The sequence below is a fragment of the Oncorhynchus kisutch genome, linkage group LG26, assembly GCF_002021735.2.
Source record: "Oncorhynchus kisutch isolate 150728-3 linkage group LG26, Okis_V2, whole genome shotgun sequence".
Taxonomy (NCBI): Eukaryota; Metazoa; Chordata; class Actinopteri; order Salmoniformes; family Salmonidae; genus Oncorhynchus; species Oncorhynchus kisutch.
The window spans coordinates 35,838,098-35,856,122 of record NC_034199.2 but is presented as its reverse complement, the minus strand read 5'-3'; the positions used below and the strand labels follow the sequence as shown (position 1 = coordinate 35,856,122).

General features: G+C 44.5%; 1 protein-coding gene across 3 annotated transcripts in view; it reads right to left on the bottom strand.

The window, feature by feature from the left end:
• LOC109871276 (zinc finger protein GLI2) overlaps nucleotides 1-18,025 on the bottom strand; it is a 114,349-nt gene that overhangs the window by 31,040 nt on the left and 65,284 nt on the right. For all 3 annotated transcript variants that reach the window (XM_020462097.2, XM_020462098.2, XM_031806090.1), the window contains one exon: nucleotides 6,710-6,904. In XM_020462097.2, the coding sequence (XP_020317686.1) occupies nucleotides 6,710-6,904 (195 nt within the window). The remainder of the gene's footprint in view (nucleotides 1-6,709; nucleotides 6,905-18,025) is intronic.

Sequence of the window (18,025 nt, the reverse complement as noted above, 5' to 3'; positions counted from 1 at the left end):
TGGAAACCTGTGGAGGGCCTGGCTTTGTTGGGTCATTAGTTAGGAGTGTTGATTCACTACATCCGCTGCTTTCTGGCTCTGACTCTCTCTCTGGTCTCTCTCTCTCTCTTTCTCTGGTCTCTCTCTCTCTGGTCTCTCTCTCTCTCTTTCTCTGGTCTCTCTCTCTCTGGTCTCTCTCTATGGTCTCTCACTGGTCTCTCTCTCTGGTCTCTCTCTATGGTCTCTCACTGGTCTCTCTCTCTCTCTGTCTCTCACTGGTCTCTCTCTCTCTGGTCTCTCTCTATGTTCTCACTGGTCTCTCTCTCTCTCTGGTCTCTCACTGGTCTCTCTCTCTCTCTGGTCTCTCACTGGTCTCTCTCTCTGGTCTCTCTCTCTCTGGTCTCTCTCTTTCTCTGGTCCCGCTTTCTCTGGTCTCTCTCTTTCTCTGGTCTCTCTTCCTCTGCTCTCTCTTTCTCTGGTCTATCTGGTCTCTCTCACTGATTATATTTTGTTTTGCATGATTTTGGTTTTAATGATTTTTTTAAACATTAAATGCACTATGCATTATGTGGGTTGAATGCTGTTACAACACAGAATAAAACATTTAAGTTCCATGATGGTGTGACGGACCATGTGTGAATAACCATCAGTTATTCACAGTACTTTACTTTAATCAAATATTTCAGTTGTTGTGTATATTACATTTCTGTTACTTGATTACTTGATTATTTCATTCCAAGTCATCATCTCATCGCTATAGAGCTGCTTCCTATGCTGTTGGACAAAAATCCCAATTTTAGTAGTTCTTAAAAGTAAATAAGGCATACTTTTATGTCTGCTGAATACCAATACCTTGCGAAGCAACTGCTCTGTATCCCCTCTTGATCGCGCATTCTTCGTTCTCTTACATAGCAGGCGTGAAATAAACACAGACTGGACAAGTAGCTGCTGCGCTATGGACATTGGCCTGTTGGAAACTACAACTCCCTACTACATTGCACAGTTCGGTCATGATCTGATTTATCTCTAGAGAAACAACAGCTCAAAAAACAGAACAAAATGGAATCCAATAAAATGTAACAGACATCAGTCAATTAGTTTTCTAAAAAACGAAAAATAACCAACATTTTGGTTAATCGCTCAGAACTACTCTCTGGACTCTCTTTCTCTAGTATAGTTGCTATACAGTGGTTCCACTACATCCACTACTCTCTCTCTCTCTCTCTCTCTCTCTCTCTCAGGTGACCCTAGACTGAGGTGAAGCATGCAGGCCCAGGCGTTGATCCTGCGAGGCGAGGGAGAGGCCCAGCGCGATGCCCAATCGCCTCCCTGAACTACACCCCAGCCTGGGTACCAGGCAGCCAAGAGCCCCAGCCCAGCCCAGCCACCCCAGCTCCGCTCTGCTCTCCTCCGAGTGGTGAGGAATGTTTATTTTCCCTGGTAAATCTCTCTAATACCATCACTGCACATTTTATTAGAGGAGGCTCGCTGCGATGATTCCCCTGTGAGCCCCTAGTGTCGTGCTAAAGCCAGACGTGTGTGTGAGCACATGTCTGCTGGGTGTTCATACAGTAAGTGTTTGTGTATGTAGTCAAACCAGGGGGACAAGAACCCCCCCTCCTTCTCTGTCCCTCCCTCATATCCCCTCCCTTATCCCCAGATGTATTTTTCCTCTGACTAGATGGAAGAGATGTACTTTGGCAGCAGCTATTGTCGTAGGATCTTCAGTTTATTTTCCCGCCAGCAGGTTCCTCTACAGTTAGTTCTCTATGACCCCCCCCCCCCCCCCATTATCAAGACTGTGCATCATGTACTGTAATCTGTAGGACTTTTAAACATGTTTAAAGAACCTAGTCAGTTCTTTCAGATCAGTGCAATAAAGGAGAAGTGAGGAGAAGTGAAGCTTATCCTCGTCCCCTCAGTTTGGTGATGTACATGTATGTTTTCTGCTGAGTGCCGCAAGTTTGGCCCACCATCCGGCTGTGTAACAGCGTAATATCCCCCCCTGGTTTGGCCCACCATCCGGCTGTGTAACAGCGTAATATCCCCCCCTGGTTTGGCCCACTATCATGCTGTGTAACAGCATAATATTCCCCCTTGGTTTGGCCCACCATCAGGCTGTGTAACAGCATAATATTCCCCCTTGGTTTGGCCCACCATCAGGCTGTGTAACAGCATAATATTCCCCCTTGGTTTGGCCCACTATCACACTGTGTAACAGAATATTGATACGTGATACGCTGTGTGCTGTGTTTGCATTAGGCTGTGTCGTCGAAGCCTGCGGTTAGTTACTGACAGATGTATTTATTTGCATGTTCATCCACCCAGGGGCCCATCTCTTCCCCTTTATCTATCAGAGATCACTCATAACATAACATGTCACGTGCAATAGATTTACTTTAGGTTTACAAGGGGCTTTAGGGAACAAGGCCCAACTGGCCTCTGCCTGGTCTGCTGGAAGTGTCTGCTACTAGAGGGGGTAATTGGTCTTTGTCAGCCCGCCCGTCACATGAACGTGTCAGAGCACACATTGGCATGGACACGCATTTGGCACGGCAGTGAAGAAGAGAGTTTCGGCACGGCCCACACTAACCGGGCTGACCGACGGCAGGCTGGATCTGCCGGTGTTTGTTTTGTAGGCCTGTCAAAGCAGACTGCATGTAGACTACATGGCACCCATGTCTCAGTCAGTCACACAGTAGGTGGAGGAGAGGAGCAGAAAGCTACTGTCTGCGTCCCAAATGGCTCCCCAATACTGTATAGTGCGCTACTTTTGACCAGGGCCCATAATGTGTTCTCAGAGAAAGCATTACTACTTACTTAGCTACTCACCTTCACCCTTAACAAAGGGACCCAAAAATGTTAAAGGATGCTCACACAAATTATTGTTCAGATTATTGACTGTTCTCATCAATTGTTTTACACAGTATACAATTGTCAACGTACAGTATACAGTACCATGCATGGAGTTGCATGGTCTTTCCTGAGCAGTTAGCTCTGGTAGACTGAACTGGACAGCATCAGGGTGACATGTTTAGTGTAATTTAACCATGTTCCTGAGAAAAAGAGAGTGTCTGGTTTATAGATCTGCTTAATGGCAAGCTGTACAATTGACAGTAAATCCATACATTTAGCCCTATGGAGATACGAGGATACCAGACTGTCTTAAACCTTTACTCTACTCACTGACACGGCAGAATTTTACATAAACACATTTCTCTCTTTTATTAACAACGATCACTATTTTATAGTTCAACCTTTAACCTCTAAGCCCACTCTCTCATGTCTGCAGTACTAATAGGAATAACTGGGAGGGAAAATAACCAGCCATAATTTAACTTTGGGTTCACTGAGGACTCTGCCCTTGTGGTAGGTCCAATGAGTTTATTAGAGCATAAACTGATTTTGAAATATGCATATAAATTTTATTTTATCAGAGCAAAGCTTCCAAAACAAACGTTGGGGTCTCGATGCATATGTATCGCCCTCTCTGCTGTTAAATGAGTCTCTTTATTCGCCAGGCTGTCTGCTGAGCCCCTGAGCCATTAGATGGCTGGCTGGGTCAATACAGAGGCTGTGTGTGTGGGGCTGCTAGCCTCGCTAACCGCACTAACAGAGAGCCACAGGTCCGAGAGTGCCCGGACGTTGACCACATCAAACCCAGCGGGGAGAAGGAGAAGGCCCAGTGCTGTGTTGTGTGAGTCGGTGTCTGTGGGTGTCTGAGCAAACAGCCTCCCCAAACAACTGTGGGCAGCCAGCAGCAGTGGCGGTCACACCGGGAGAGAGAAGTGGATGGAGGAATGGAGGGGGAAGGCAACAACATCTATGCCCCAAACTAGCCGCCCGTTCTCCACCCTCCCTCCCTCTTCATGTTTGATTATGTGATTTAGGGGTAATTTAATGTTCATTTCAACGGCGGTCCTGTTTTCCTAGCGCGTGCGTGTGAGGATTGATGCGTAAGCGTCACGCAGGGTGGACTGGGAGCGTGACAGATGAGGTGGAAACACTGTTAGATGGCTCGCTCTCGCTCATTTTCCTTGGGTGGGTTGAGACAGGATGAAAGTGATATGGATACTACACCGGGAGTCTGTGCCTGGCAGGCAGCGACTGCATTTCTTTGATTGTCGAAAGGCATCGAAAGGCTTACTTTCATGGACAGTTTAGTTTAGTTTTCCACTCAGGACTATATTGCCCTTTCATACAGCTTACTGGAAGGTTCCTGGGTTCATTTAACTTAAGTTGAATCCAAAAGTCTTGGTCCAGGTACTTGCAGCAATGTTAGGCCTTACTTACTATCACTCTGCTCATACAGATATAGGATATTCATTTGAGTCAGTTTGCTACAGCAGGAAAATAAACAGGAAATGTGAATTATTATGTGAATTGATAGACATTTTTGTAGGGGTTGATACATTTTTGTGTAAGGGAAAATCAAGTCTAAAATTTCAAAGTGAAAATTACAAACTTCCGAAGCCTTTTTAAACCTCAAATACACTATACGTTTTAAATTGAAGGAAGTTCTCCTGCAACAGGGTGATCAAATTAAGATCCTACATCTGTAGTTCTGGGTCCTATAACAATGCAATAACAGGCGAGTGAAACAGACTGGCAGCACGGCTTTGGTCCCTCACCATATGTCTGATGGTTGTTCGCCACTTCTCTTCTGTCACACTGTCACTGAATGACCCCTGCCTGCATCTAGCCTCTGTCTTTGCCATTAGCTGTAGAGAGCAGAGCAGGAACCACAGATTTACAATATACCTGCCATAACACTGACTGAGAAAGAGAAGAGACAGATATAGAAGCTCTGGCATCTGCTGCTGCCTGCAATATAGTACATCCACTGCCCCCCCCCCCCCCCCCCCTCTCTCCATGGTTGCCCTTTTAAGGTTACCGCTGTGAATTTACAGGATGTTACTGATAACAGTGTAACACACCTAAAACACCATATGACTGGCTGTGTGAATAAGAAGCCTGTGCTGGGAGAACAGTAGGGGTTTTACGAGTCCCCAGCCTCAGGCCTTTCTGTGTTTATATAAGACCCCACGACTCTCACTTTGATGTGGGGAAGTCTTACACACAGAAAACCACAAGAAGAAAAGGCATCTATGAAAAGCACAGCACCACATCCACATACCTGGAGATCAGCACAAAGGGCGACAAGGCTGTTAGTATTTAGTAGTGTGGTATATGGATAACTAAGCTGTTAGTATTTAGTAGTGTGGTATATGGATAACTAAGCAATAAGGTACGGGGGGTGTGGTATATGGCCAATATACCACAGCTAAGGGCTGTTTTTAAGCCTGACGCAATGTGGAGTGCCTGGACACAGCCCTTAGCCAAAAAAATCATAATTGAGCTCAGGTGCATCCTGTTTCCATTGATCATCCTTGAGATGTTTCTACAACTTAATTGGAGTCCACCTGTGGTACATTCAAGTGATTGGACATGATTTGGAAAGGCACACACCTGTCTATATAAGGTCCCACAGTTTGGAACCACCAAGACTGTTCCGGCCGTCCTGCCAAATTGAGCAATCGAGGGAGAAGGGCGTTGGTCAGGGAGGTGACCAAGAAAAGACAACGCATGAGAGGCTTTGGGACAAGTCTCTGAATGTCCGTGAGTTGCCCAGCCAGAGCCCGGACTTGAACCCGGTCTAACATCTTTGGAGAGACCTGAAAATAGCTGTGCAGCGACGCTCCCCATCCAATCTGACAGTTGAGTTTGAGAAGATCTGTAGAGAAGAATGGGAGAAACTCTCCAAATACAGGTGTGTCAAGCTTGTAGTGTCATATCCAAGAAGACGCAACGCTGTAATCACTGCCAAAGGTGCTTCAACAAAGTACTGAGTAAAGGGTCTGAATACTTCTGTAAATGTGTTATCATATTTTTAATACATTTGCAAAAATGTCTAAAACCTGTTTTGGTTTGTCATTATGGGGAATTGTGTGTAGATTTATGAAAATAAAGTTAGAAATGTAATCTGTTTTAGAATAAAGCTGTTACGTAACAAAATGTAGAAAAAGTCAAGGGGTCTGAATACATTCCCGAATGCACTGGAAACAGCATCACAAACCCCAGAGGAGCCTTATTGCTATTATAAACTGGTTACCAATGTAATTAGAGCAGTAAAAATAAATTTTGGTCATACCCGTAGAATACAGTCTGATATACCACGGCGTTCAGCCAATCAGCATTTAGGGCTCGAACCACCCAATTTATAAGATGCTCCTGAGTGGCACAGTGGTCTAAGGCACTGCATCTCAGTGCTAGAGTCATCACTACAGACCCTGGTTTGATTCCAGGCTGTTTCACAACAGGCCGTGATCGGGAGTCCCATAGGGCGGCGCACAATTGGCCCAGCGTCGTCCGGGTTTGACTGGGGTAGGCCGTCATTGTAAATAAGAATTTGTTCTTAACTGACTTGCCTAGTTAAATAAAGGTTTAAAAAAAAAGGAATATATGATACAACTAGCAGTGAGGTGAGTAGAAACTATAACGTGTAGGAAACACTGGTCGTTTAGTGTCGCTTTAGACATGTGAGACCAGGTGAAGAATTTAGCTCATTAAGGTTGGTGAGGTGATTGGCATAGTCAGGTTTGGTGTCTGGTTGGGAAAGAATCCTGCAGTGGTTGTTGCACTCCAGGACCAGGGTTTCCTACCCCTGTTCTAGAGAATTGGGTGTCATTTGCAATACAACCCTGGTGGGTGTGATTTCAGGGTGACTCACCGTCCACAGGGCTGATGTAGTCGGGCAGGTGTGCTGCTGCGGCTGCTGCTGCCGCGGCCGCCCCGGTCTGCAAGAGGAGGTCTCCGTAGGTGCTTCTGCCACTGGCCATGAGGTGGTAGTACTGTGTAGGGTTGGCCCCTGGAGGGGGAGGGGGCAGGCTGAACAGACCACGCTCCTTCAGGTGCTCATGGGTCACTGTAGGACAGAGAGAGGGAGAGAGGGGTGAGATGAGAGGCACCTGTTAACTAACCAACAATTGACACAGGGAAGATTGGCACAGGAACAGACTGACAGCGAGAGAGGTAAAGATAGACAAAGAGAGACAGAGACACACAGAGAGAGAGAGAGCGAGAGAGAGGAAATGAGTGGACGTAGAGGGACAGACAGACAGAGACAAAAAAAAGAGTGAGTAGGCAAAGAGACAGACAGACACAGAGTGTGTGCATTGCTTCACAGGTTTGAAGATCTTTGCTACAGCAGATGACTGGAGGCAAAAAGGCTTTTGGTAAGCGATGGGTGGAGGTTTGATGGGGTGTGTGAATGACCCTGGGGAGTAAAGGAAGAAGACAAAGAAGGAGAAAAAGAAAGAAGGGATAACACATTCCTGCTTTTCTCATGTCTCATACATAAATTAACCGTGACAGACTATCTGCACACACACACTCACACACTCACACACACACACACACACACACACACACACACACACACACACACACACACACACACACACACACACACACACACACACACACACACACACACACACACACACACACACACACACACACACACACACACACACACACACACACACACAAAGCGATAATAGTGAGTAGCAGGGAAACCCTTTTGCACCACAGTAATATTGATGTAAAAACATGTTAACACCTGCACACAGTAAACCCACATTTAAAAGTGTCACAAGCTATAAGAGTGAGAGATGGATTTGTTTTTTCTTCCTTTCCTTTCATTCACAGCGAGCCACTGTGGGCTAAAGCCATTACTGTGGCCTCCTCCCCCTGTTTCCTGCTCTCCGTTTGTCCCTGTGGATATGTCAGGGGCTAATGTCTCAAATCATCAAATCAAATTTTATTGGTCACATATAGGGTGGTGGCGGTCACGAAATTTCGTCAGCCGGTGATTGTCAAGCAAATAACTGTCAGTCTCACGGTAATTGACAGTTTATTAACCTAAACACATTTAGCATCTCCTGGCTTCCACACAGACCATTGGAACATTTACATTTTAAAAAGTCAAATAAATCCAGGTAATATAGCCTACACCTTCACAATACATCCATTATTTATTTTAGACAGGTCTAAAGAAGCATGATATGAACAAAATGTAGTCTATTTCAGAAGACAAGAAAAGCATGCTCTGAGTTGTCCTTATGTTAGGTCCTAATCTGGCTATGCCAGATGGCTGTGGGCTACACTAGTTCATTTAGCAGACAAGATTTGCTTAGAATTCCATGGCATTATTTTATAGTATAAAGAATTCAACTGAACAAAGCTGAAAAAAATACTAATATTTTCTCCAGACGATTTGAGGGAGTGTGTACATGTGGCTATTCTGTGTTGGGCGGTTAAAACTTCTTCGGGATCGGTGTCCCTTCCACGGGACAGTTGAGCTAATGTAGGCTAATGCGATTAGCATGAGGTTGTAAGTAACAAGAACATTTCCCAGGACATAGACATATCTGATTTTGGCAGAAAGCTTAAATTCTTGTTAATCTAACTGCACTGTCCAATTTACAATAGCTATTACAGTGAAAGAATACCATGCTATTGTTTGAGGAGAGTGCACAATTTTGAACATGAAAAGATATGAATAAACAAATTAGGCACATTTGGGCAGTCTTGACACAAAATCTTGAACAGAAATGCAATGGTTCATTGGATCAGTCTACAACTTTGGACATACATTGATGCCATCTGGTAGCCAAAATCTAAATTGCACCTGAGCTGGAATAATACATGATGGCCTTTCTCTTGCGTTTCAAAAATGATGGTACAAAACAAATACAAAAGGATGTTTTTTTCCTTTATATTATCTTTTACCAGATCGATTGTGTTATTCTACTACGTTCCTTTACCATCTCCATAAACTTCAAAGTGTTTCCTTTCAAATGGTACCAATAATATGCATATCCTTGCTTCAGCTACAGGCAGTTAGATTTGGAAATGTCATTTTAGGCTAAATTTTTTAAACAAGGGGCTAATCCTTTTAACAAAGAAATACAGTAGGTATTCCTATATGCTTAATTTAGAGTTATTAATGTAACTTTAGTTGTTCTACAAACGTTGGGCTATATGTTTGGATTTTTAATACATTGTAAGGCTGCATGATGAGACTAAAGAGGATTTGAAAAATAGTCGCTTGAAAGGCTCGAGCTCTGTTTTTTTTTGTGCAGGCTTTACACACTTCAATAGTCTCTCATTCACAATTTGACAAGCACTTGATAATGCCTCGAATTTCACCGCAGTATCACCTTTGTGGCCGGAATGCACCCTAAAAAAAACATGCCTTTTGCGGCCCAGAGATCGGCGTTGTGACCTTCTCCCTGAGTGCTATTCTATTCTGTGCAATAAATACTGTAAATATTCCAAACATAGTCTGGGAAAGTTGTGGGGTGCAATAGATCCCAAATGAATACAACCACTAGCATCCCCCATTTGTTTACGCAATATGGCTGACACAACAGGTCAGAACGTTCAGCTTAAAATGTTGGTAAACTATTAGGCTATTTCTTCCCATTATAGGCGCAGCAATGCACACATGGTACTAGGCTATAAGCGCTAATGTTCTATTAGCAGGAAAACACCATTATCAAAAGTGAACACAAATGTGATTATGCATGTAATGCTTTTATTATAAAGGTGCATTTTTATGGTGAAAATGTTCTTCCCCAAAGTTGAAACTCATGTGCTGTTTACGTATGCCAGTTAGGCTCTACACCCTTCATTTTAAGAAGATATTTAGTTATGATACAAACCTTATCAAAACATATAGGTCTATGGGCTAGGCTACATGAGGTGTGATACTAACCTTATAGGGCTATGGGCTAGGCTACATGAGGTGTGATACAAACCTTACAGGACTATGTGCTAGGCTACATGAGGTGTGATACTAACCTTATAGGGCTATGGGCTAGGCTACATGAGGTGTGATACTAACCTTACAGGACTATGGGCTAGGCTACATGAGGTGTGATACTAACCTTACAGGACTATGGGCTAGGCTCCATGAGGTGTGATACTAACCTTACAGGACTATGTGCTAGGCTACATGAGGTGTGATACTAACCTTATAGGGCTATGGGCTAGGCTACATGAGGTGTGATACTAACCTTACAGGACTATGGGCTAGGCTACATGAGGTGTGATACAAACCTTACAGGACTATGTGCTAGGCTACATGAGGTGTGATACTAACCTTATAGGGCTATGGGCTAGGCTACATGAGGTGTGATACAAACCTTACAGGACTATGTGCTAGGCTACATGAGGTGTGATACTAACCTTATAGGGCTATGGGCTAGGCTACATGAGGTGTGATACTAACCTTACAGGACTATGTGCTAGGCTACATGAGGTGTGATACTAACCTTATCAAAACATATAGGTCTATGGGCTAGGCTACATGAGGTGTGATACTAACCTTATAGGACTATGGGCTAGGCTACATGAGGTGTGATACTAACCTTATAGGACTATGGACTAGGCTACATGAGGTGTGATACTAACCTTATTAAAACATATAGGGCTATGGACTAGGCTACATGAGGTGTGATACTAACCTTATTAAAACATATAGGACTATGTGCTAGGCTACATGAGGTGTGCGACTAACCTTACAGGACTATGGGCTAGGCTACATGAGGTGTGATACTAACCTTACAGGACTATGGGCTAGGCTACATGAGGTGTGATACTAACCTTACAGGACTATGGGCTAGGCTACATGAGGTGTGATACTAACCTTACAGGACTATGGGCTAGGCTACATGAGGTGTGATACTAACCTTACAGGACTATGGGCTAGGCTACATGAGGTGTGATACTAACCTTACAGGACTATGGGCTAGGCTACATGAGGTGTGATACAAACCTTACAGGACTATGGGCTGGGCTACATGAGGTGTGATACTAACCTTACAGGACTATGGACTAGGCTACATGAGGTGTGATACTAACCTTATTAAAACATATAGGCCTATGGGCTAGGCTCCATGAGGTGTGATACTAACCTTATTAAAACATATAGTCCTATGGACTAGGCTACATGAGGTGTGATACTAACCTTATAGGACTATGGGCTAGGCTACATGAGGTGTGATACTAACCTTATTAAAACATATAGTCCTATGGACTAGGCTACATGAGGTGTGATACTAACCTTATTAAAACATATAGTCCTATGGACTAGGCTACATGAGGTGTGATACTAACCTTATTAAAACATATAGTCCTATGGACTAGGCTACATGAGGTGTGATACTAACCTTACAGGACTATGGACTAGGCTACATGAGGTGTGATACTAACCTTATTAAAACATATAGGCCTATGGGCTAGGCTCCATGAGGTGTGATACTAACCTTATTAAAACATATAGTCCTATGGACTAGGCTACATGAGGTGTGATACTAACCTTATAGGGCTATGGGCTAGGCTACATGAGGTGTGATACTAACCTTATTAAAACATATAGTCCTATGGACTAGGCTACATGAGGTGTGATACTAACCTTATTAAAACATATAGTCCTATGGACTAGGCTACATGAGGTGTGCGACTATGATTAGAAAAAGTCACAAAATAAAAGCAGTTTCTTAACACTCACAATTGATCATATACTGTATAATATTGTGATAGGCTAATCTTTCAAAAACAAGGACATTTCTAAGTGACCCCAAATTTTTTAACGGTAGTGTATTTATTTACTGTTTTACTGTTTATTTATTTAGTGTATTTATTTACAGTGAAATGCTTGTGTTCTTTGCTCCAACAGTGCAATAATATCTAACAATACACACAATACTCTACTTTTAGAAAAACGAGGAAGAAAGGAGAGGGAGTGGAGGGATAGTTTGAGCTCCCTCAAAGGGCTTAATGTCTCTACTGTTAGTCAGTGAAACTGTGGAGAAAAGAGAGGGAGTGGAGGGATAGTTTGAGCTCCCTCAAAGGGCTTAATGTCTCTACTGTTAGTTAGTGAAACTGTGGAGAAAAGAGAGAGGGGGAGGTTTGAGCTCCCTCAAAGGGCTTAATGTCCCTACTGTTAGTTAGTGAAACTGTGGAGAAAAGAGAAGGGGGGAGGTTTGAGCTCCCTCAAAGGGCTTAATGTCTCTACTGTTAGTTAGTGAAACTGTGGAGAAAAGAGAGGGAGTGGAGGGATAGTTTGAGCTCCCTCAAAGGGCTTAATGTCTCTACTGTTAGTTAGTGAAACTGTGCAGAAAAGAGAGGGAGTGGAGGGATAGTTTGAGCTCCCTCAAAGGGCTTAATGTCTCTACTGTTAGTCAGTGAAACTGTGGAGAAAAGAGAGGGGGAGGTTTGAGCTCCCTCAAAGGGCTTAATGTCTCTACTGTTAGTCAGTGAAACTGTGGAGAAAAGAGAGGGAGTGGAGGGATAGTTTGAGCTCCCTCAAAGGGCTTAATGTCTCTACTGTTAGTTAGTGAAACTGTGGAGAAAAGAGAGGGAGTGGAGGGATAGTTTGAGCTCCCTCAAAGGGCTTAATGTCTCTACTGTTAGTTAGTGAAACTGTGGAGAAAAGAGAGGGAGTGGAGGGATAGTTTGAGCTCCCTCAAAGGGCTTAATGTCTCTACTGTTAGTTAGTGAAACTGTGGAGAAAAGAGAGGGAGTGGAGGGATAGTTTGAGCTCCCTCAAAGGGCTTAATGTCTCTACTGTTAGTTAGTGAAACTGTGGAGAAAAGAGAGGGAGTGGAGGGATAGTTTGAGCTCCCTCAAAGGGCTTAATGTCTCTACTGTTAGTCAGTGAAACTGTGGAGAAAAGAGAGGGAGTGGAGGGATAGTTTGAGCTCCCTCAAAGGGCTTAATGTCTCTACTGTTAGTCAGTGAAACTGTGGAGAAAAGAGAGGGAGTGGAGGGATAGTTTGAGCTCCCTCAAAGGGCTTAATGTCTCTACTGTTAGTTAGTGAAACTGCGGAGAAAAGAGAAGGGGGGAGGTTTGAGCTCCCTCAAAGGGCTTAATGTCTCTACTGTTAGTTAGTGAAACTGTGGAGAAAAGAGAAGGGGGAAGGTTTGAGCCCCTTTCCTCTGCATTGCCAAAGCCACGGGCCACACTAAAACGGTCCTATCAGGACCAATAACATATTGATTTTTAATTTACATGATATTCAGTCGAGTAGAAAAAGGAAGGAGAATACTGAGATACTTTTAAAAACAAAGTCTGATATTATTTTTTGCATAATAATTTGGTCTGCAAGAGCTTATAGACATTGACCCATTTTAAAATGTAATCTTGCTATATCAGAATGTGAACAACTCGTAAAAAGACTATGGGCAAATCACCTGTACGAAAAAAAGCAACCCCCAAAAATATAAATAAATTAGAAATGATGCAAACAAATGATTGTATTTCATGAAAAACAAAAGAAACAGAGAAATATGTTTAATGATTTTTTTTAAAAGTAGGAGAGAACAGGAGGCGCACAGAGAAGCTTCAGTTTCTCCTCAACCTGCCAGATCATATAACCACTTCCAGCTTTGTGTGGACTGGACAGACACACTAAAGATGATGGAGGGTAGTGGATAGGACAGACACACTAAAGATGGTGGAGGGTAGTGGATAGGACAGACACACTAAAGATGGTGGAGGGTAGTGGATAGGACAGACACACTAAAGATGGTGGAGGGTAGTGGATAGGACAGACACTAAAGATGATGGAGGGTAGTGGATAGGACAGACACACTAAAGATGGTGGAGGGTAGTGGATACGACAGACACACTAAAGATGGTGGTGTAGTGGATACGACAGACACACTAAAGATGGTGGAGTGTAGTGGATAGGACAGACACTAAAGATGGTGGAGGGTAGTGGATAGGACAGACACTAAAGATGGTGGAGGGTAGTGGATAGGACAGACACACTAAAGATGGTGGAGGGTAGTGGATAGGACAGACACATTAAAGATGGTGGAGGGTAGTGGATAGGACAGACACATTAAAGATGGTGGAGGGTAGTGGATAGGACAGACACATTAAAGATGGTGGAGGGTAGTGGATAGGACAGACACTAAAGATGGTGGAGGGTAGTGGATAGGACAGACACTAAAGATGGTGGAGTGTAGTGGATAGGACAGACACACTAAAGATGATGGAGGGTAGTGGATAGGACAGACACACTAAAGATGGTGGAGGGTAGTGGATAGGACAGACACACTAAAGATGGTGGAGGGTAGTGGATAGGACAGACACACTAAAGATGGTGGAGGGTAGTGGATAGGACAGACACTAAAGATGATGGAGGGTAGTGGATAGGACAGACACACTAAAGATGGTGGAGGGTAGTGGATACGACAGACACACTAAAGATGGTGGTGTAGTGGATAGGACAGACACACTAAAGATGGTGGAGGGTAGTGGATACGACAGACACACTAAAGATGGTGGTGTAGTGGATACGACAGACACACTAAAGATGGTGGAGTGTAGTGGATAGGACAGACACTAAAGATGGTGGAGGGTAGTGGATAGGACAGACACTAAAGATGGTGGAGGGTAGTGGATAGGACAGACACATTAAAGATGGTGGAGGGTAGTGGATAGGACAGACACATTAAAGATGGTGGAGGGTAGTGGATAGGACAGACACATTAAAGATGGTGGAGGGTAGTGGATAGGACAGACACATTAAAGATGGTGGAGGGTAGTGGATAGGACAGACACATTAAAGATGGTGGAGGGTAGTGGATAGGACAGACACTAAAGATGGTGGAGGGTAGTGGATAGGACAGACACTAAAGATGGTGGAGTGTAGTGGATAGGACAGACACACTAAAGATGATGGAGGGTAGTGGATAGGACAGACACACTAAAGATGGTGGAGGGTAGTGGATAGGACAGACACACTAAAGATGGTGGAGGGTAGTGGATAGGACAGACACACTAAAGATGATGGAGGGTAGTGGATAGGACAGACACACTAAAGATGGTGGAGGGTAGTGGATAGGACAGACACACTAAAGATGATGGAGGGTAGTGGTTAGGACAGACACACTAAAGATGGTGGAGGGTAGTGGATAGGACAGACACACTAAAGATGGTGGAGGGTAGTGGATAGGACAGACACACTAAAGATGGTGGAGGGTAGTGGATAGGACAGACACACTAAAGATGGTGGAGGGTAGTGGATAGGACAGACACACTAAAGATGGTGGAGGGTAGTGGATAGGACAGACACACTAAAGATGGTGGAGGGTAGTGGATAGGACAGACACACTAAAGATGGTGGAGGGTAGTGGATAGGACAGACACACTAAAGATGGTGGAGGGTAGTGGATAGGACAGACACACTAAAGATGGTGGAGGGTAGTGGATAGGACAGACACACTAAAGATGGTGGAGGGTAGTGGATAGGACAGACACACTAAAGATGGTGGAGGGTAGTGGATAGGACAGACACACTAAAGATGGTGGAGGGTAGTGGATAGGACAGACACACTAAAGATGGTGGAGGGTAGTGGATAGGACAGACACACTAAAGATGGTGGAGTGTAGTGGATAGGACAGACACTAAAGATGGTGGAGGGTAGTGGATAGGACAGACACACTAAAGATGGTGGAGGGTAGTGGATAGGACAGACACACTAAAGATGGTGGAGGGTAGTGGATAGGACAGACACACTAAAGATGGTGGAGGGTAGTGGATAGGACAGACACACTAAAGATGATGGAGGGTAGTGGATAGGACAGACACACTAAAGATGGTGGAGGGTAGTGGATAGGACAGACACACTAAAGATGATGGAGGGTAGTGGATAGGACAGACACACTAAAGATGGTGGAGGGTAGTGGATAGGACAGACACACTAAAGATGGTGGAGGGTAGTGGATAGGACAGACACACTAAAGATGGTGGAGGGTAGTGGATAGGACAGACACACTAAAGATGGTGGAGGGTAGTGGATAGGACAGACACACTAAAGATGGTGGAGGGTAGTGGATAGGACAGACACACTAAAGATGGTGGAGGGTAGTGGATACGACAGACACACTAAAGATGGTGGTGTAGTGGATACGACAGACACACTAAAGATGGTGGAGTGTAGTGGATAGGACAGACACTAAAGATGGTGGAGGGTAGTGGATAGGACAGACACTAAAGATGGTGGAGGGTAGTGGATAGGACAGACACATTAAAGATGGTGGAGGGTAGTGGATAGGACAGACACATTAAAGATGGTGGAGGGTAGTGGATAGGACAGACACATTAAAGATGGTGGAGGGTAGTGGATAGGACAGACACATTAAAGATGGTGGAGGGTAGTGGATAGGACAGACACTAAAGATGGTGGAGGGTAGTGGATAGGACAGACACTAAAGATGGTGGAGTGTAGTGGATAGGACAGACACACTAAAGATGATGGAGGGTAGTGGATAGGACAGACACACTAAAGATGGTGGAGGGTAGTGGATAGGACAGACACACTAAAGATGGTGGAGGGTAGTGGATAGGACAGACACACTAAAGATGATGGAGGGTAGTGGATAGGACAGACACACTAAAGATGGTGGAGGGTAGTGGATAGGACAGACACACTAAAGATGATGGAGGGTAGTGGATAGGACAGACACACTAAAGATGGTGGAGGGTAGTGGATAGGACAGACACACTAAAGATGGTGGAGGGTAGTGGATAGGACAGACACACTAAAGATGGTGGAGGGTAGTGGATAGGACAGACACACTAAAGATGGTGGAGGGTAGTGGATAGGACAGACACACTAAAGATGGTGGAGGGTAGTGGATAGGACAGACACACTAAAGATGGTGGAGGGTAGTGGATAGGACAGACACACTAAAGATGGTGGAGGGTAGTGGATAGGACAGACACACTAAAGATGGTGGAGGGTAGTGGATTAGATGGTGGAGGTAGTGGATAGGACAGACACACTAAAGATGGTGGAGGGTAGTGGATAGGACAGACACACTAAAGATGGTGGAGGGTAGTGGATAGGACAGACACACTAAAGATGGTGGAGGGTAGTGGATAGGACAGACACACTAAAGATGGTGGAGGGTAGTGGATAGGACAGACACACTAAAGATGGTGGAGTGTAGTGGATAGGACAGACACTAAAGATGGTGGAGGGTAGTGGATAGGACAGACACACTAAAGATGGTGGAGGGTAGTGGATAGGACAGACACACTAAAGATGGTGGAGGGTAGTGGATACGACAGACACACTAAAGATGGTGGTGTAGTGGATACGACAGACACACTAAAGATGGTGGAGTGTAGTGGATAGGACAGACACTAAAGATGGTGGAGGGTAGTGGATAGGACAGACACTAAAGATGGTGGAGGGTAGTGGATAGGACAGACACATTAAAGATGGTGGAGGGTAGTGGATAGGACAGACACATTAAAGATGGTGGAGGGTAGTGGATAGGACAGACACATTAAAGATGGTGGAGGGTAGTGGATAGGACAGACACATTAAAGATGGTGGAGGGTAGTGGATAGGACAGACACTAAAGATGGTGGAGGGTAGTGGATAGGACAGACACTAAAGATGGTGGAGTGTAGTGGATAGGACAGACACACTAAAGATGATGGAGGGTAGTGGATAGGACAGACACACTAAAGATGGTGGAGGGTAGTGGATAGGACAGACACACTAAAGATGGTGGAGGGTAGTGGATAGGACAGACACACTAAAGATGATGGAGGGTAGTGGATAGGACAGACACACTAAAGATGGTGGAGGGTAGTGGATAGGACAGACACACTAAAGATGATGGAGGGTAGTGGATAGGACAGACACACTAAAGATGGTGGAGGGTAGTGGATAGGACAGACACACTAAAGATGGTGGAGGGTAGTGGATAGGACAGACACACTAAAGATGGTGGAGGGTAGTGGATAGGACAGACACACTAAAGATGGTGGAGGGTAGTGGATAGGACAGACACACTAAAGATGGTGGAGGGTAGTGGATAGGACAGACACACTAAAGATGGTGGAGGGTAGTGGATAGGACAGACACACTAAAGATGGTGGAGGGTAGTGGATAGGACAGACACACTAAAGATGGTGGAGGGTAGTGGATAGGACAGACACACTAAAGA